Source organism: Bacidia gigantensis, assembly GCF_019456465.1.
Source record: "Bacidia gigantensis strain McMullin 20006 chromosome Unknown contig_295, whole genome shotgun sequence".
NCBI lineage: Eukaryota > Fungi > Ascomycota > Lecanoromycetes > Lecanorales > Ramalinaceae > Bacidia > Bacidia gigantensis.
In genome coordinates, this window is record NW_025408608.1 from 1,131,282 (window position 1) to 1,150,769 (window position 19,488).

The 19,488-nt window shown below is 49.2% G+C and overlaps 8 protein-coding genes across 8 annotated transcripts; 4 read left to right on the forward strand and 4 right to left on the reverse strand.

Moving 5' to 3' along the window:
• Positions 1-1,816: 1,816 nt before the first annotated feature.
• Positions 1,817-3,709, reverse strand: KY384_008355 (uncharacterized protein; the record flags this gene model as incomplete). The annotated part of the gene is made up of 1 exon (XM_044816844.1): positions 1,817-3,709. One exon carries the CDS (start codon positions 3,707-3,709, stop codon positions 1,817-1,819), a length of 1,893 nt encoding a protein of 630 aa, XP_044666209.1.
• Positions 3,710-4,304: 595 nt separating this feature from the next.
• Positions 4,305-7,768, forward strand: KY384_008356 (uncharacterized protein; the record flags this gene model as incomplete). The annotated part of the gene is made up of 4 exons (XM_044816845.1): positions 4,305-4,375; positions 4,426-4,912; positions 5,058-5,702; positions 6,278-7,768. The coding sequence occupies 4 exons, from the start codon at positions 4,305-4,307 to the stop codon at positions 7,766-7,768; spliced, it is 2,694 nt and encodes an 897-aa protein (XP_044666210.1).
• Positions 7,769-8,578: 810 nt separating this feature from the next.
• Positions 8,579-10,241, forward strand: KY384_008357 (uncharacterized protein; the record flags this gene model as incomplete). The annotated part of the gene is made up of 2 exons (XM_044816846.1): positions 8,579-8,705; positions 8,905-10,241. 2 exons carry the CDS (start codon positions 8,579-8,581, stop codon positions 10,239-10,241), a joined length of 1,464 nt encoding a protein of 487 aa, XP_044666211.1.
• Positions 10,242-11,775: 1,534 nt separating this feature from the next.
• KY384_008358 (uncharacterized protein) lies at positions 11,776-13,234 on the forward strand (the record flags this gene model as incomplete). The annotated part of the gene is made up of 4 exons (XM_044816847.1): positions 11,776-12,134; positions 12,351-12,623; positions 12,678-12,761; positions 12,826-13,234. The coding sequence occupies 4 exons, from the start codon at positions 11,776-11,778 to the stop codon at positions 13,232-13,234; spliced, it is 1,125 nt and encodes a 374-aa protein (XP_044666212.1).
• Positions 13,235-13,542: 308 nt separating this feature from the next.
• KY384_008359 (uncharacterized protein) lies at positions 13,543-15,049 on the reverse strand (the record flags this gene model as incomplete). Its single annotated transcript, XM_044816848.1, has 4 exons — positions 13,543-13,781; positions 13,816-14,097; positions 14,190-14,793; positions 14,888-15,049. 4 exons carry the CDS (start codon positions 15,047-15,049, stop codon positions 13,543-13,545), a joined length of 1,287 nt encoding a protein of 428 aa, XP_044666213.1.
• A 417-nt stretch (positions 15,050-15,466) lies between these two features.
• Positions 15,467-17,198, reverse strand: KY384_008360 (uncharacterized protein; the record flags this gene model as incomplete). Its single annotated transcript, XM_044816849.1, has 2 exons — positions 15,467-17,064; positions 17,135-17,198. 2 exons carry the CDS (start codon positions 17,196-17,198, stop codon positions 15,467-15,469), a joined length of 1,662 nt encoding a protein of 553 aa, XP_044666214.1.
• A 466-nt stretch (positions 17,199-17,664) lies between these two features.
• On the forward strand, positions 17,665-18,473 carry KY384_008361 (uncharacterized protein; the record flags this gene model as incomplete). Its single annotated transcript, XM_044816850.1, has 2 exons — positions 17,665-17,839; positions 17,914-18,473. 2 exons carry the CDS (start codon positions 17,665-17,667, stop codon positions 18,471-18,473), a joined length of 735 nt encoding a protein of 244 aa, XP_044666215.1.
• A 178-nt stretch (positions 18,474-18,651) lies between these two features.
• Positions 18,652-19,371, reverse strand: KY384_008362 (uncharacterized protein; the record flags this gene model as incomplete). Its single annotated transcript, XM_044816851.1, has 2 exons — positions 18,652-19,288; positions 19,343-19,371. The coding sequence occupies 2 exons, from the start codon at positions 19,369-19,371 to the stop codon at positions 18,652-18,654; spliced, it is 666 nt and encodes a 221-aa protein (XP_044666216.1).
• Positions 19,372-19,488: the final 117 nt, after the last annotated feature.

Sequence of the window (19,488 nt, forward strand, 5' to 3'; positions counted from 1 at the left end):
CTTCAAGAGTCCTCATTGAGCCGCCACCTTTCAATTGCCTTGCCCCGTCCACCGCACACACATCAAAGTTCTACTTATCAACATCTATTTGGCATGACTGTAGCTGAATGAAAAGAAGCCCCATGATATGCTCTATAGGTGACCATATTGAAGCATCTCAAGTATGCAATCCTTCATCTTGAACTTCTGCTAGGCATCTTCCGTGATTGTCTTGGTGTATGCGAAGCGTTGGCTTTGGCTGTCTGTTGAATGCTCTTCTCGCAGTCTTCCAACCTTGAGGTTCATGCCAATTGCGCTGAAGGACATGTAATCTAGGTATTCAAGACCCTTGGAGTGGAGGCGCTATACCTTATCCTTTGAAAGTCCAAATAATGACAAATTATAACGTTACAAAGAAAGCATATGCCCTGTCTTCACCTTGCAGCGAAGAAGTCAATGCGCCAACGTTTCCTGCTACCTTTTGTATCTTGCCTATTTTCCTCCTTCATGGCTTGAGTATTGCTCATATTACCAAGATGGTCATCTCCCAAAAAAATCGAAGAACGCGCTCTTCGTATTGCCAAAATTCGGAGGGAAACAGAGGGCAGACTGTTCTGCGCGAAGGTTGACATTCCCAGCAATCATAAATGTTGATGATTGCTGGGAATGTCAACCTTTCTTTTGTTGGGGCTTCCTGAAACGAATCGCTAGAAGAAAAACTCCACCGCCTGAACCCTCGACTCTGTCCATGAAAGTAGACCCTGCCTCAAGGTGGTCCTTGTTATTTAGACCCCAGGGCTCCTCAAGGGCAATTTCGTATTACAAAATGTGACAACATGCTTGAAGAGCATGTCTCATGCATGCGAAGTCAGTCGAATGTTGTATCGTATATTTAAGTTTACAATTAAAGCAGGATATACTCTCTCAGAGCTCTCATTTCTGGATAGCCATCTGAGCCCTGAATTGCCAAATATTTTCACCTTGGACCAAAGATTACTATGATAGCTATCAAAATACTGGGCACCGTCAATTTCAGGTACCTGCCTTTCAGCGGTTTGGTAGCGGATCTCTTCCCACAAGCCACGTATGGGTACAGACAAAGGCTCGTAACCTTTGCTTATCGTCGTAATTAGATAAAGAGACCGAGATTCGTGTCACTAACTTCACATGGACAAGAATTGTGCCTAGAATCATTGAAAATTGAAGTAGTGCTCGTTAATCCTGCGTAAGTGATCGAGATTGAGGTATTAAAATAGGTTCGTACTGGAGATCTATATTATAAGCCTACTCAGAAACTTGGAGACTCAAGTCATGAAAGCGATGAGATATATTGACCTCACTCGCGGTCTTGCAGTCGCCATCGAATGGCTACCCCATCTCTAGATCGTTATATCTTTTCGACAACAAGGGGTGTGGTTACTAGATGAGGTTGCTGTGGTGTTGGCAGGCAGAACGAGAGCGCTAGCGCCTATTAATGTAGCAAAATCAAGAGAACAAAGAATGTGAGACAAGATGTGGGCACCTCACATGCTAGGACGGACATTTTACATAACATCTCATTCGTCTCTAACCGGACATTGATGCTGCGATTGCCGCACTGGCTCGTTGCTTTGCATCATGACCATGACGTGCAATCAGAATATATATTGTGGGCATTGCACTCAACTGCTAAATGGTACTGGGTATATCAATATGGAACAACATAGACCTTGAACAATGACTCGTGCGCTCGAGGTATAAAGACAGGGGCATGATGTAGGAAACCGACAACAAAAATTCCCCGTAGGCTTTGTGTGAAGAAGATTTGGTCATGAATTTGAATACCGTCGCCTGCAAGTTACGAAGTCAATGCTCTACTCTTGACTTCTTCAATATCTTTCCGCATCGCTTCAGCACGTGTCAGCGGTGGCAGAAAATTGTCGTTTTCGATTGTCCAGCCCTCCCTTCCCATCTTCTCCCAAGTCTCCTTGACCTTCCATCTGATCAGCTCGCCTGCGGCTCTCGCGTCCTCTTTTGAGTCGTGTCCTGCCGCCCCATCACCCATCTGAATATCACAATCAAGGTGTCTCTTCATCAGCATTTTCAGACCGAAGCGTACTGGCAGGCCCTTCGGATGTGGATAGAGTAGGACCGTATCAACGATTGAGTCATGGATTATTCTTGTCGTATTGAGATCATTATCGAGCGCGTGGCCCATCAGAGGCGTAGACGGGCTGAGATGAGAGAAGAGTAGCTCACGAGCTACGTAAGGCGAATCTACTATGGGAAGACCCACAGTTTGAACATCTCCCTTGGCTCCGCTCACAGTGTCAACACTGGGCTTGCTGTCATAAGGCAAAGCTTCTGCAAAGTCTTTTGGCCATACTCCCGAGAACTGTGAGTTGAGATCTAGTACTTCACCAATTGGGCGAACTAGAACATCGAGGACTTCACTGCCACTTGGCCAGTCTGTGGCTGTCAGGCGTATGAGCTCGAGTCCCATAGTAGTGTAGCCCATTTCGCAATCAAAACAGATTGCGGGGTGTTTAAGCGCTACGTTTGGGTTCTCTGGTGTTTCTGTGAATGGCATCACAAGGTCTAAGCGACTAGGGTCGGAGACTTTGAAGACATGTGATGAGGCCTTGGTGCATCCTACGGAAGTTCCAATGCTTTCTTTGCAACAAGCATATGCTAAGTCTTTAGAAATTTTGTCAGCCTTGTCAATCGCAATCGGCCTTCTTGGTTTCGCCGGATGATAGGTGCATGTGCCACCTGACGTTAGGGCACCATCTTCTTGTCGCCTACCGGGGAATACCTGGAAACGCGTTTTACATCTCTCACATTGCTCCCAGCCGTGCGCAGAGTCGAGTCCATTACGGGCCCGCTCCAAATCAGTCTGGGGAATCTTTTTGTTTACATATCCATACTTTTCGAGGCCTGCTTGCTTAGCAAGAAGCCGCGACAACAATGAAACTTCCTGAATGGATGTCAAACCTGTCACGATTTCTTTCCGACTTGATTTTGGTTGAGAGGCGGCTTTTGAGCTGGGTTTTTTGGAAATTTCAGCCAGCCTCTCTTCCTTCCAATCCGCGAGCTTCATTTTTTTGAGTTTCCCAATTCTTAGCTTCACTACATTTGCATAAACTGTTGAATTACCCTTTGCTATCGACTCTTCTTCCTCAAGTGCCTTCAAAATCAGCATATCACCTGTCAAGGCTATACCTGCCTGTGTTAGATAATCACTTTGCTTGACTTCCTCATTCAGTCGGTGCATTTGCTCGTGCAGCAGCTTAATCAACTGCATCCTGAAAGTATGTGTTGCAGGTGGGCTAGCCAAAATTCGCGGGTTGAGAGATACTTGTATTTTTATCAAAGTGCTTGGCTTAAGTTTTTGCGAGGCCTGGTTTACGTGCCAATTTGAAACTTTGTTTTGTTCTGATCCAGCCCGTCGCAGAGGTGGTGGAGAGATGGGACGAGCAGTAGTACCTGGTGAAGGTGGCGTGGTTTTTGAAAGTACATTGTCGTGGTTCTCTGGCGATTGGGAGAGTGTTCGATCGTTCAGACGCCGTCTTTTTCTGGGCTCATTCGAATAATCGTTGGAGCTATCGTCATCTACTAAATCGGTTCTGGCGGATTTATTGCTCGTTGTGTTCTTGGGAAGAACATCGTGTGCGAAGATACAATTCGGTAAATTACATCGAGACTGCTCTGGACAGCTGACGTCCTTGAACAAGCCGATCGCGGTAAACATGATGATGAAGAAAATATCTACCAAGCAACGAAGGTTGGGCATTTAAGTCAGAAGCGTGTTACAGCTGACTGTCGAAGGTGATAGAGAGAGTACTTGTAATAGCAATGCAGGGTGATCATCATCATAATTAGCGGGCATGAGCCGTCGGTAATATCATTTGGTATGCTGTCGAGGTTTTCGCCCCGACCCTGGGTTCTTGTATGATGGATTCCACTTAATGGCTGTACTGAACGCTGTCTGTGACCTGGTCATGATAATCAAGGATTGTTTGACCAAATACTGAAGGGGAAGATTTAAGGCGAGAATGATTTAGGCCGAGGGGCGTTAATTGCTTTGTGATCAGCCACTAAGAATGGTATTTGCCTCACCTTACTTGTTATCTTGTAAGCTTGGCTAGATTGACTTGCCGGGCTCGGCTTCTCCGTCCCGGGGTACCGCACCTTAGAATATAAGCTTTGATCCGCTGCTGGAACTGCAATTCCCATCTCGGAAATATCGGGCGTCAGCACTCGACATTGACGCCTTCCCTTTACTTATTCACCACTCTACCAGCGCCCCTGCACGGAACGCATTCAAAGGAGGCAACAGCAAGACCATGGGTGACAACACCGCCACTAGCAACGAAGGAGAGGCGCGAGCCCAGCATTTATGTATTCTAATTCACGGGTATCTACGCGTCATCTATCCTAGACCCCGGCCTGTGTTTATGATTATAGATTATGGGGCAATCCAAAACACCTATCTTTCCTTGCACAGGCTTTGCGCGCAAAGCACTCGGAACACAAGCTCCACATACTTGTGCCAAAGGCCAATCAGGACTCATTCACCTACGACGGCATCGACTTGGGCGCCGAGAGGATTACTCAAGAGATCGAAGAGTACATAAAGCATCTCGAAACCGAAGGCAATTCCATCAAAAGACTCAGTGTCGTTGGGTATTCGCTTGGAGGCCTTGTCGCTCGCTATGTGATAGGCCTCTTATACACAAAGAGCTATTTTGACAGAATTGAACCTGTGAACTTTACAACCTTTGCAACACCTCATTTGGGCGTCCGGACACCAATCCTAGGCTATCATTCGCGATTATGGAACCTACTAGGATCTAGTACACTCAGTGCTTCTGGCAGGCAATTATTCACAATAGATACTTTCCGGAACTCTGATAAATCGCTTGTTGCGCTACTCGCCGACCCAAGCACCATCGTAAGTTGCGTTCTCCGAGCCAAGCCACCCAACAAACATCAGGTCGAGCTTGAAGGCATGATGTTAGGAGTAGTCACTGCGGAGACATGTTTCAATGCTGTTTTTCCCCGCCTAGAAAAGCATTGCTAATTTCCGTTCCGCCTAGTTCATCCAAGCCCTTCGTCTGTTTCGAAAGCGGGTGCTCTATGCCAACTGCGTCAATGACCGTAGTGCACCTTATTATACGACCTGCATCACCGGAAAAGACCCATTTCAAAACCTTGAAAGCATTTCCTTGAACTACCTGCCAGATTACGAGCCTAATATTCTAGACCCAGAAAACCCTATAACAGTGTTACCTGAGACAGATCAGGCACCACTGGTCACCCGAGTGGTCTCAAGCACGCAGACAATGTTACCCCAGATCCCACTATATGCGCTCCTCACCGTCCTAATACCCATAGGGTCAGTTGCGTTCTTTGTGAATTCTGGTATCCAGTCTATCAGAAGTCAGCGGCGCATTCGGCTTCATGAAGAGGGTAAAGCAGGGATTGGGTTTGGAAACTACCGTATCCCGTTCGTCATCGAGAACGCGAAAGAGGCCGTTACGGACGCGCTTGAAAGAGTAAACTCTAGGCAAGGAGCTCTGCTTTCACGCTCCGAATCCTTCTCAAACGGCTCCGTAGCTAAGCCGAACCTGCCCCATGGCGTAAATAGCGACCAATCCAAACGCATCCCTGATCTAGCCCTTTCTCCAGAGCAGTTCGAAATGATCAGAAACCTGGACGAGGTCGGCTTCACCAAGTTCCGCGTCTTCATACATAACAACAGGCACAGCCATGCTGCGATCATTTTCAGGAGCAATCGAAAGAGTTTTGATGAAGGCAAAGTTGTAATCTCGCATTGGCTGAATGACCATTTTGAGCTCTGAGTCGAGACTTCAGTGTTGCTAGCTTATTTGCCAGTGTTGGCCGGTGCGGACTGAGGTGTAAGGTACCTACCGCAGGTAATGCTGGTGTGCCTTCCGTGTTGCGCCCGGAGCCGTCTCACATGAACTTTATTCTTCAACCATCCGATCTACAGAAATCACCGTCTATCAAATTGACAGACATACGATGGCTTTGAGCATGGAGAAAGATGTGGTGCTGAGGCAGCATCATCACGGCGTGCAACAGAGCGGCCTTCTTTTCCCTATTAGTCTAGATGAGCATTCACTTTCGTATAGCATGTTCATTGAGAAGGGGCAGAATCTAAACAAGATTGGACTAAAAAAAGGCTCTTGGGGGAACGCTTCGGCTGTTTTACGTACGCTCATTTTGATCCTCTTTATTAATACTTCTCAACTCACGAAGTTTAGACACTGACAGAGGCTGCGTTTTCGTGCAGCCGCTTTCTGACAATATTCATGTACAGTCCTTCAGCTCTGCTGGAAGGGCAAAACTCGCCGTTAACGTCGATGGAGGACGCGCAATGTGCCAACTACACCCAGGTCAGTCGATATGGTTGGCAGATATGGCCCTCACAATTGTGCCCAAGGAGCATGCGGATCTGCCTCTCATCACTTCACCTTACATAGTATCGTGGTACGATAGCGATGTTGACCACATCAGCCAGCCGCAGCACTTTGATGGAGGATTAGAGGACACAGAGAACATCATGTCTTCAAAGACACCTCAACAGATGGAGCCTGCTATTTTTGACGATGGTCCAGGTTCCAACCCTTCCTGTGAGACGCCCGACCATTCAGACTGCATACTTACCGAGAGAAGTCCGAATGCAATGTCAGGCACCAAATTGTTGGCTCACCCGAGTGTCTTTGGGCCAAGAGATCTTCGAGCAATAACTCTACAGGAAGATGAGGACGGAATGTCCACCAATGTGAGGCAAGAAGATCGTGATCTCCTACTAGAGCCGCAACAGCAGCGTCCAACACCAACCAAGAGAACATTGTCTCGGGCAGCTTTCGAGTCCCAGGACACCCAAGACAGTCTGAAAGGGTCTATTTTCGTCAATAGAAATCATGCAGAAGCTAAGCAACAAGATGATTCAGCTGTAAAGAAACGGCGAATAACGGGCAGTGAAGACCGGCATCTACCTTCCAGTACCCCTGAGCTTTCCAAAGGAGGGCAAACCTTGCCAGAACCAAGTGTCACCTCGTTCGCGAGTGCTCGCCGAAGCTCTCGGGCCAAGGCTCCTGGTGGAACGCCAGTTGCTTCGAAGGGAGGAGAAACATGTGTTGTTTTTGCAAGCACCAGCGCTGTTGGCGAGTCATCAAATTTTCGGAAATTCCTGAATAAACAAAAGGTCAGAATATCAACTTCGGTTCAGGAATGCACCGCACTGATCGTGGGCAAGGGTGAGATTAAGAAAACAGCCAAGATGCTGATGGCGATCCAACTAGGGAAGCAGATTATCCATGATGCATGGGCTACGGAGAGCGCCAAAGCCGGGCGATTATTAGATATGGCTGCATACCAGGCCGCGGATCCACTTAGAGAAGTCGAGTGGGGCGTCAATCTCAAAGAAGCCGTGAAACGTGGTAGGGAGGGAGTAAGAGCAATGGATGGCTATGACATTGTCTTTACGCCAGCGGTTAAAAAGGAAGTCGGGAACGGGTTCAAGGATCTCAAGGAGCTCGCAAGCATGGCTGGGGCAAGCAGCATCTCGAATACGCTGCCGAAGACTTCTTACGCGAAGACATCGCCTACAATCGTCATCGCTACTTCCGACCACGATCCAGCTTTGAAGAAGTTGAACGGTACTTGGAAAGGCTTCTCTAGGGATATAATTTCAATGAGTGTTTTGCGCGGTATACTTGATACTGAGAGCGACGAATTTTTGGTTCACCGTGCGAGTGACAGTGCAGGTCGCAAGTAAGCGGGGACAGAGAAGACGGCGGCTACGATGCACCTGGTAGGCTGAGACTTCACGGTTGGCTGTCGATTTGCTATGGTGACTTTGTTACCGAAGGTGAACATCTTGGCCCGCACTTTCACATCTTGCACATAATCAAAGGCTCAATAACTTTCGTTCCTGCTCAATGCATACTGAAGCATGCAGCGTCGGCCTTGTGGTATCAGTATCGCTTCTTCGGGTTTGATATCGTGAGCTCCCAGACGATTTTTTCTGAGCAGTTCGACCAATGGTATTTCTCTCTGGCTGCTGCAAAAACAGAACTCGGATGGAAGCGCCGGCTATCGCCCCAATCCTTCGGGGTTTAACCTAGAGAAGTGCGTTGTTTCAGCCTTGTTCAAGTCCAGAAAAAGAAAAAAGAACTTCTTTCATGGGCCTAGACGAGCACCTCGTCATCGAAGGATGCACCTGCATTGATTTCATTGGAATTGGAATTGGAATTGGAATTGGATATTTAGCCCGGTGTCCCCCTGTTACAGGCTAGTGCAGAGGCTTAGACCCATGTCTTTACGTGGTCGTAGCCCCCAAGAGTAATGTGTCTGCCTGGCTTCCAGCTAGATTGGCTGACAAGTCGCCTTTCGTTCATGGCAACCTCTTGCTATGGACCCTTTTGGTTTGGCTTGTTTTTGCAAGCGCTATGATTGGCACGCGAGCTCGGGATTGACGAGTAGTCAAGCTGCAGCCTTCTTTTGGAAGCCACAGATAAGGCAGACTTGTATTCACACTCGAGTTGATGGTGTGAAGCATTGAGTTGTATAAATACCTTTCGACAAAATGGCTCTTCGACATATTCGGAAGAGCAGATTGCCTTCCAGAAGCCCGGCATATTTGCTGGACTCCCACACACCATCGTCAAGCGAGCAGATAAATGGCAAAGACCACTCCAACAAGTCACGAACAGGTGTCGCTATATCGCCCTTTTTGCACATCGACTAAGTCTGACCCGCCGAAATCGCGCAACAGCAAGAGGGTTGGGGGCATGGCTTCACCTAGGCCCATACTTCACCAGAAAACAGTAATGACAGTCAGCCCCCATTCAAAGCCTCGGCCGTCGTTAAACCCAAACCAAAGAAGACTGTTTAGCGAGCCCAGATGGTCAGAGGCGTCGCGTCAATCATTCAAGGACTGGACTGCTTCGGATCGACGAGCTTCTGCACCCGCCTCTACTCGTGTTTCCACGATTCAACCTCTCAATTTGACAGATGAACCCGCACAACAGCTTTCTGCAGATAGAATTAGCGGCCCACAAGCAAATGGCCTCGATGTTGAGGACCTTGGAGTCAATCGTTGCCGCCAAGCAGACAGTATCCAGAGACGCCCATCATCTCATCTAATGCTGGAAGACGGCGATGAAGAGGGAAGACCTGCCCCCTTCACGATGATTGCAGCTGAAGATGATCCGCTGAACGACTCAGGAGAAGGCTTTAGTCATCAACAACAAGATATGGCAAGCGGAGCGAATCCTCTCCCGTGCTCGGCGCTTCGTGAGGTCGACAATCGACGCCGACTAGAGATGGGCGCAGATGTCAACCAATTTTATGGAAGGCAGAATCCGTATCTCAATCTTCCAGCCTCCCTTTTACAAACTCCAACGAATCATGAGCTACCCCCTTGCGCTAGTCCGAAACTTGCAGATGCTGCATATGAGCTTGCAGGTATGTTAGGAACCGAGAAATTTGTTCTTTACAAGCGTACGCCACGAGGACCAGAAAGCACTGCGCACGCCATCTTCCAGCGAATGAAAGAGCGCGTCCCTGAGCGAAGTGCAGCGTCACCACGAACAGATGAAGGATACCTCTACGTCTTCAAGATTGATGACCATCCTGGCTACGTTAAGATTGGGCTTACCACGCGGAAAGTGCAAAATCGATTGAAAGAAGTAGAAAAGAATTTCCCGGGCCGACTCACTGTAGCAGATACAGATTCTTACTGCCTAGTAAAACACCTGAATCGGCTGGAAACAATAATCAAAGACGATTTGCATGACGAACAGAGGTTCCAGAAGGGGCTGGACAAGTCGGGAAAGGAGTCTTTGCTCGGAGAACTGTTTGAAATCGACGAACAGCGAGCGGTTGCGATTGTGCGAAAATGGAGAGATTGGATTCGATCCAATCCGTACGATGGCAACGGACGATTGTCCAAGCACTGGGCGAACAAAATCCAAATTTTCGAAACGAGATTCGACATTCTCCTCGAGGGGTTTGCGACTGTCAAGCGATGGGATCCACTTCTGAACTCGTTGAATATGCCTTCTCTGAGGTTCAGGTTGCACTGCTGGGCGAAGCAGACCCGCAGATCTCGCTTTGACAAGTCGATGGTCAAGGGAGAAATGGATGTTCTATGTCGGCTGATGTTGCTCATCGTTCTATGGGCTTTGCTTGGATTTTGGCGTGTGGCTGCCTTGAGTCATGTTTTCGCATTCTTTGCATTTGTATAAGACTTCGGCGCAGCCTATGCTTGGGGTATTTCAAGAGCTCTAAGGCTGAGATGGTGTCAGCAGGCCTCGAAGGCAATCTTTTTTGCGAGCAGGAATCAGCAACATGAATTAAGGAGCTGGTATTACCAGGATCTGCCACAGATCTCTCGTTGTGGACATTAACGACTTAAAGCTTCAAAGCATAAAGCGAGGGCCTCTATCGGTCTTCACCCATGTGCTGGCGCGCTTCTCGAGTCAATTCAATTACTACCTTGCCATGGACAGTACTTCGAGAGCAGGCAAGCGCTCTGTGGTGGACAGAAAACCGCCCTACTTGCCGCACGAGAGGAAACAGAGAGCTGATCAGGCCGGTAAAGCTCAATTACGAATCACGCCATATCACAATGGTATCTCTGCGACGAGTACGTGCGACCTTCGGCGGCGCTGCTAAGAGGATACATTCTAAGCTGCCTGGATTGGGCTCCTCCGGCAATCTTCGAGGCGAGAGAAAAGGAGGGTGTGAGCGATCCTCTATGACGGCGCAAGATTGGTGCTATCAGGCCTAGGGTCTTCGGAAGGCAACAGTGCGGAGCCGGCGGGAGTGCGAATGACTAGATTGCTTTGTGCATGAACAAGGCAAGTCGCGTATATGCAGGTACCAAAGGCTTATAGTCGACAAGCATTGCGGCTTGCACGGCAAATGCAAGCCCTGTGGTCATGGCGGTCATGCGAGGATGGCCACAGTAGTCAGGTCGATTGCTATTTTCATCAGCTCCGTGATTGTTGGATGTTGGCCGTCGACCAGAGTTTCCCGGGTCGGAGCGATCGCCGGTGGAGGAGGCAGAACCTTCAGGCGGGGCACCAATCAGGGTGGCGATGTCACTGGGCGCTCGGACAGGCTAGACAGCTGTCCGTCCGTGGACCGGGTACCTGCCAAGACTGTCTCTGGTGACGGATCGATTCCGATTGTGATTGATCGAATGCGGGAGATGAACAGATTGCCGCCAAGCTGCTTCTGGAAGCTCTCAAGTACTGAAAAAGCTTAACCGCTGTCCCTTCGCCACCCCCCGCCCATCGCCCTCTCTTGCCCCCCGCTTCAATCTCCTTATCATCGCACGCTCGCAGCTGACCGGTTGTCAACCGACCGGCATGCATGATGACTGGTCCACTCTGTCCTACACTACCTACGCATTGCTCCGGAATGGCCTAGCTACCGCACAACCTCCACTCGCTGCTCGACCTCTTGTCTGCCTGCATCCTCGACTCCCAATGTTGCATCAATCCTGATATGTCTCGGGCAAATAATAGGAGAGGATGGCAGCTTCGCAGCTCATTTCGAGGCCTTCACCACCGAGGTAGGCAAGTACCAATGACATGCTGTAAAGGGAAGTTGAAAAGGAGTCCCTCAATGAGTACATAAAGGAGCCTTCTACTCATGTGAAGCATCTTCTTCGGTTCAGCATCGTCCATAGCCTTCGTTCTATCTTATCTGCTTTCCTTCGTTCAGGCATTGAGTTACTTTGCTGCATACCCATCCAAACCCCCTTACTTCATCATGCATTTTCAACAGATCGTGGCCTCCTTGGCCTTAACAAGCCTAGCTGTCGCTGCACCTTTGTCAGAGGAGAAACGAGCCTCCCCGAGTGAAAAGTTTACTGTTTTCCAAGATAAGCAAGCAAGGCCAGAAGGACGAAAGGTCGCCGGTCCTATCGCTTTGGCTGAAGCCCTTGGCAAGTACGGTCGAGTTGGCCTGTCGCCTTCACCAGCAGTCAAACAAGCTGCAGCCAAGGCCGCCGCTCAGGACGACGGCACTGTTGCAGCAAACCCAGAACAATTCGATCAGGCGTACCTTTCACCTGTCACGATTGGTGGTGAGACTTTGCAACTGGACTTCGATACCGGATCGAGCGATCTGTGAGTGCCACATTTTGGAATCTTCAAATAGCGTCCGTCAATGCTTACGCTTTACTCTAGCTGGGTCTTCTCCAATGAGCTCTCAACAACCAACCAGCAAGGCCACAATATCTACACGCCAAGCAAGACCGCCAAGAAACTGACTGGCGAGACCTGGTAAGACGGATTGAGAAAATGGCTTTCAGGAGACGAGGCTGACCCACATGACCATTACAGGAAGATCTCCTACGGGGACGGATCCAGCGCCTCCGGTGACGTATACACGGATAGCGTAGATATTGGTGGTACCACAGTCAACGCACAAGCTGTCGAGCTCGCCAAAACTGTCAGCGCAGCTTTCGCAAGTAATGAGGGAGATGGCTTGCTTGGGCTCGCTTTCTCGAAGATCAACACAGTCACCCCAGATCAACAGAAAACGTTCTTCGACAACGCTATCCCATCGCTCTCGGAGCCTCTTTTTGCTGTCGATTTGAAGAAAGGCCAAGCAGGGTGAGTCTTTTGTGCCCGATCTACCTTGATAACCTGCTCTGATATCGCGATTAGCACATACGACTTTGGCTTCATAGACGACAGCAAACACACTGGCGAGATTACTTACACTCCGGTTGACGATTCTCAAGGCTTCTGGTAAGTCTATCCCTAAGATAGCCCTTAATTACCATCAAGACCGCTAACTCCGGATGTCTCACAGGGGCTTCACCACGTCAGGATACAAAGTTGGGGACGGTGAGACGGTCACTGAGGACATCAATTCCATCGCCGATACAGGCACCAGTCTTGCGCTCTTGCAGGATGATGTTGTATCCGCTTACTACGCCGCCGTCGATGGTGCAGAGAATTCTCAGAGTGAGGGAGGATACATCTTCCCGTGTGACGCTACGCTCCCAGACCTGACCTTCCAGATCGAGGACTACGCCGCTGTTGTTCCAGGGAGTTTTTTTAACTATGCACCTGCTTCTGCCGAGGGGCAGTGCTTCGGAGGCCTTCAGTCCTCAGGAGACTTGGGCTTGAGCATCTTCGGCGACGTCTTCCTCAAGGCTCAATATGTGGTGTTTTCGAATAGTCCCTTGCAACTCGGATTTGCTCCGAAGGATCTATAGAGACTTGATTTGATGGGGGTAATGTGGTAAACGGCTGCTTTTGACGGCACACATGTGGCATTTCTGAGCACATTAAGCGGCATCTTGGGGAGCTGAAAATGAGCTTCATCTTCTTGGACATCCTTAGACATACTATATCATTGGCATCATAGGCAGCAATCCGAAGTCGAGAATAAACTTTGGCATTTATGAATTACATATTTTCATTCAATTGCAAGACCTCTTTTTTCAAGCCACTAATTCTGGTCCCTTTCCAACGCCAAACGCTCTACGCTAGAGGAGAAAGCAGAAATTCGAGAACATTTCCATTACAGCTCGCCACCATCATCTTCCGGTGAGTCGGCAATCACATCCTCAAGCATGCGTATCAACTCATCAATATCCGGCCTCTCTGCCGGCTCAACTTTCAAACAACATCTCACCACCTCCTTCACACGCTCACCAATCTTTCCGTCCTCCTTCTTGCCCTCTCCCGATCCATTTGCTTGCCCATTAGCCTGCCCCTTTCCCTTCCCTTTATCCTTTCCCCCTCCTCTCATCCGGAAATCTCCAATCGCCACCCAATACACAAATACTCAAACTCCCGCCAGTCTCATCACTGCGCATCTCAAACGGGCTCTTGCCCACAAGACAAGCGAAGAGCGTGCACCCGAATGACCAGACATCGACTTTGGTGTCTATGATGGTGCCCGTCTTTACGTCGAAAAGCTCGGGCGCGCGGTAGGGCATGGTCGAGTGTTCGGCGGCCGTGTCCTGGACTTGGAGGGCCAGACTGCGGGAGGTTATGGCTGTGGGACTGGGTGCTAACGAGCCTAAGTCCATGAGAATGGGGGTCGTGCCAGAGTCAGAGATCATGATGTTGCCTGTACGCTCTTTTTGTTAGTCTCTGTCATCCACCGGCAAAATTCAAATGACCGTCGTAGAATAGAACTGGGCCGGAATGTGAATGACATACCAGGCTTCACATCCCTATGCGCATAAGGCCTCAGCTCGCCCTCCCCAACTCCCTCCTGCGCCCTTGTGACCTCCCCCTCCATCAACGGCTTACTCGCATCTTCGCCATCAGTCTCCATCCCTTGAGTATTCTTCCTCCGTTTCTGCGCCTTCCTCTTCGCATCTGCATCCTCCTCCTCCGCTTCCTTCCTCAGCTCCTTCGCCTTCCTCTGACTTGCCTCACCCCCCGGCGCGCCTTTGACCCGATACTGATGCATCGCCCTCAGCGCCCTCGCCACCCCCAAGAACAACACCATCAGTCTCCGCTCCGGGAAGTGTGTATGGTTGACGAGATTGGCGTTGATGGCATCCTGGAGGTTGCCCCGGCGGTAGTATGGGAGCAGGATATAGACTGTTTTGTCCGCGCCGCTGGAGTTTGAGGAGGACACGACAGAATGATCGATTGCGTGGATTATGTGCGGGTGCGGCGAGAAGAGCGCATATGCTTCTACTTCTTTCAGGGCGAGGGAGACGGATTCTTGGCCGAAGGGGCAGCGGATCTTTTTGAGGGCGTAGAGCTCGGAGGTGGAGCTTTCGGAAACGAGGTAGACGTAGGAGAAGCCGCCCTGCAAGTATTCAGATTAGAAAACCGGAGTGGTTGGCGGCTCGGAGGGTATTAGGGGCAATGCGCTTGGTGTACGAGGAGAAAGGATGAGTTACCTCGCCGAGCAGATGTTGTAGCTTGAAACTTCGGTTGTTGATCTTCAATTGCGGCGAGTTAGGAAAACAGAAGAAGCAGTTGGTCAATGATGATATCACGTCCATAAAGAGATGTGAGAAGTTGCCCAGAGGCGTATATTGGTTCTGCATGAAGCCAGACATTCTGATGGTTAACGTTGAAGCGAGATTGGCCGTGACAACAAGGGGGCTGAGCTGGAGGTAAAGAAGGCTATGGCGATTTGATGGAACACATGTCTTATTCTCGTCCTTTGCAATGATTGAATGCTTGCGATTCAAGAGCGGTGTTGATGTTGAGTGCAATTGGGGCTGAGGTAAGCCGTGCTCCCGAAACAGTCGTGTCTAAGCTTTTCCCCTTTCCAGTGCAGATGCAAAATGGAAGAGTCTGAATATATGAGAAAATTGATAAGTGAGATAAGCAATTTCATAATACGACTTGCTTCATCAATAGTCAATGTCTATATAGCTGCCGAACATGCCTACGCAATGCATCCAAACAACGTGAGATGTTCTTTATATCTCAATCAAGTCTATCGAAATGAGGAGAGTCGTCATGTCGTGCTACTCCTTCTCCTTCGAAGGCTGCCTTTCATCCTGCTCCTGTGCTTTTGCTGATTCCTTCTCGGCATCTGTAGCCTCATCCCTTTGCCCTTCGCCATCCTCTTGAGCTCTCACACTAGCTTTCTTGTCTTCTTCGTCAATATTGTCTCTATCCTGTGGCGCGGTCTTTCCAGACTCTTTGTTTTCCTCGCTTTGCTCGTTCTCTTCTTCAATGAGCTCCTGTTGCTCCTTGAGTACCTCCAATCTCTGCTTATTAGTCGCAGCGCCTTCGGCGTTGTGAACCTCCAACTCGATCTCGTGGAATAATTCCTCAGGTATTGACGAGAGAACGGCTTGCAGTGCGTCTATCTGAGAAGTGATCTCGGTGTCTTTACCCTGTCCATACATGAAAGCATTGCTCAAGACAAGAAGTGTCGAAGGCACGCCATACTTTAGTCGTAGATCAAGCCACATTTGAAGATCGTCGCGTAGCTTTGCTGGACCTAAGCCGTGCGTATGTAAGCCTCTTGATGCGCAAGCCATCTGAAGTTCTGGTACTGAAAGGCTATCGACACCTTCAAAGGAAATTGCACGATCGTCTCGTTTGATCTGGCGCATTCGATGTCGAATCTGATAGCGTAGCATCAGATCCGTGCCAAACGCGTGCAGGTTCATATATTTCGTCATCCCAACAAGCTGCGGTCTCGAAAGGTTGTCCAGAGTCAAATCATCCTTGAAGATCTTGCAGACCTTGATTACATCCGCTTGTGTTGGCGATTCGCCTGTACTGCGAATCTTCTTGAAGAAGGTAGTGAACTCTTCCTTCTGCGCATTTACTGCACTGATTGGGAGGCCGGTCTCTTTCAGTGTATCTCGAAGAAAGTCACTGACTTGGGTTCTCGTTGACCTCAAGCTTTTAGCTTTTGCGTCCTTCGATTTCTGACCCTCATATGTGCTTGGTAGCATGTTTGGGAAGATTTTAAGAGCCACTGGAAGAAGTAATTCGGCGAATGGCACGATCACAAAAACGGAGAATGGTACTAGACGGCCCAGGTCTTGCACTGTGCGTCTCAATTGTCTGTCCTCTCTTCGTGTGAGCTCGTAACCGGCGGCCATTTTTAGAGCAAGCTTGAAGCTGATCTTTACTTCTGTACCAAGCAATTTGGTCCCGTCCCAATAGTGGTGGGCCTCATGCTTTACTTTTTGCCACAGCGTCAACTTCGTCTTGGCTTTTGCTGTTTCCGCTACCTCCTTTTCATGCTTCGCCTTGTTAGCTGCGAGCTCATCCAAACTCCTGTCCTCGTTGGCATTTGTCTTGGGGACTCCAGTAACATCGGCGGACTCTTTCGCAGCGCTTGTTTGGTTTTTGACGGAAGCTGCAACTCCAGAAGAAATATTGGAGGCGGCAGAACCTTTAGATTGCTCAGCAGTCAAAGGCTTCTTCGCTGCATTTGCATCAAAACCAGGCGGAGGAAGGTCAGCACCACTACCGCTGCTACTAGAAGTTTCCGTAGAGTATGGCCGCTGTGGAACAAGAATAGCAAGCGCTCTTAGATGTGGTGGTAGTCCCCTAGCATGGCGATGGAGGTAGGCGGAGCGAATGGGAGATCCTGCAAAGCCTGTCCTTGGGTAAAGAAATACTGTAGACTAAGTCAGCCTTCGCTACTCGGAAGGGAAATCTTTCCATACTCCCAGCGCTTCTCACGGCATGATGGGGAGAGCTATTTCGGGCTACTCTTGCTGACGCGCTCATCGTGAGGGAGGAGGGTTTTCCAGAGGTAGGGAATGATACGCCTCGACCAACATTAAGGAAATCAATTTAATGATGCTATAACCAAAGTCACTAAGGACCAGATCATCAGTATATGTGATGCGACAGATCTTATTGGTTTGTAGATACGGAATTGGTGATGATGATGATGATGATGAATGGCAACTCAAGCATCAGGCAAATATCCAGGGGCGGCGGAATGAATGTTAGATCCGCCGCTAATGAAAGTGATATGTCCACACTCCGCGTTCTCCGCTCCGCAAGCCACCCCGCTCCCAGTCTAATCACTCGCGTCCCACCTCCATTTTGTCGAATCGGCCTGCATTATGCGACCTGAACATGCACTGAAGCCCTGTGCTTCGACCATGCTTTAGGAAATACCCAATGCCCTTGATCTGCGTGTTGTTCTATCCGTCTTGCTATTGCCCCGATTTATTCCTCGATAAATATGACCCATGTTGGGACGACGCAATTGAAACGGGCAGCCCGCGTAATACTTGTTGGCGCCCCAGGAGTAGGAAAGGGCACCCAAGCGGAACGCCTTATGAAGCGATTCCCTCAACTTACTGCCGTTAGCTCTGGGGATTTGCTAAGAAATGCTGTTAACAAACGGTCGCCATTGGGTATGGACTCCCATGGGATTGATGCATTCAACTGCTTGAAGCCGTCTGGAAACCATGATTGACTTCATGCACAGGACAAGAAGCCCAATCTCACATGAAGTCGGGTTCGCTGGTTCCGGACAACATGATCCTCCAGCTCATCCTCTCCGAGCTCCAGGCGAAGGACTGGGTCTCCTCCGAATCTTCAGTCTCCGACTCAGAACCTGCTAGACCGTCCGACTCTCCGTCAGCTTCATTCATTCTTGATGGGTTTCCACGAACGTCTCTACAAGCATCTCGACTTGATACATTGATCCCGGTCAACCTCGTGGTGTCACTCATCACCCCAATCAACATCATAATTGGACGCATTGCAGACCGTTGGGTCCACGCGCCCAGTGGAAGAGTCTACAATACTGGGTTCAATAAACCAAAATTAGAAGGCAAAGATGATATCACTGGTGAGCCTTTGACCAGACGGGAAGATGACAATGAAGATACTTGGAAAACGCGCTTGAAGAAATTCGGCGAGACGAGCGAACCATTACTGGAGCATTACGACAAGAAGGGGCTGCTGTGGACAGTCCAAGGCAATAGTAGCGACGAAATAAGTCCAAAGCTCTTCACGGAATTTGAGGATAGATTTTGTTGCTAACATGCAGACCGGCTCATAAATCGGGGCGGTGTTGTGATCTGGTCTTGCGTTCGAGCGAGGGGTGGATATTTGTACAGTCTTCTTGGATGTCTAAATATTGAGGTTCGGAGGATCGCTGCGTCCTTGCGTTTTGTATGTATAGCGTTCTTGGTTGGAGTACTCGTTATATGCTTGGTCATTACCCTCCGTGTATATAGCCTTCAGATCTCTCTTCCACTTTTACCTCTATCCTGCCCTCGTTGATTTCAGAACCGTCCACCTCAACCCCGGCACTGATGACATCACCAACAAATACTTCTCCAACCCCCTTTGGCGTGCCCGTTAGCACCAAGTCGCCTTTCTCAAGCTTCATGACGCCAGATATCTCACTCAAAAGCCGAGGAATCCTAAAGAGCATAAGACTTGAGCTGTCCCGCTGCCTAACCTTCCCGTTGATATTCAAAAACAGCTCGACGTCATGCGGATCCTTGATCCTCTCCTTAGGAATGAAAGTGGAGATCGGACAGAACGTATCAAACCCCTTCGCAATGGTCCACGGCAGACCTTTCTTTTTGCATTCATCCTGAATGTTGCGGGCTGTCATATCAATAGCAAGTGCATAACCTTCTATAGCATCAATCGCAGACGATGCATCTGCAGCAGAGAAATTGCTAAGTTCTCTCCCTATCACAAGCGCTAATTCAACCTCATAGTGTAGATTTGTGCCATTTGGCCGCAGGACCGGGCCAACGTTTGGAGATAGGAGGGATGAAGGGGGCTTGAGGAAGAAGAAAGGGCGGGTAGGACGAGCATTGTTCAATTCTTTGATGTGATCGCTTGATTTAATCAGCTATTTGGATCGGGAAGGAAATTCAGCGCTCATGTTGGACATGGGAGAGGGCAGGGTCGGCATACGCATAATTGCGCCCTATACAAACCACCTTACGGCAGTTGACTGCTATATTGCGAGCTGTCATTGACTGCTCGGATACGTATTACAACCAGAGAAGGCTGAAGCTGCTTTAGTTTGCAGGAA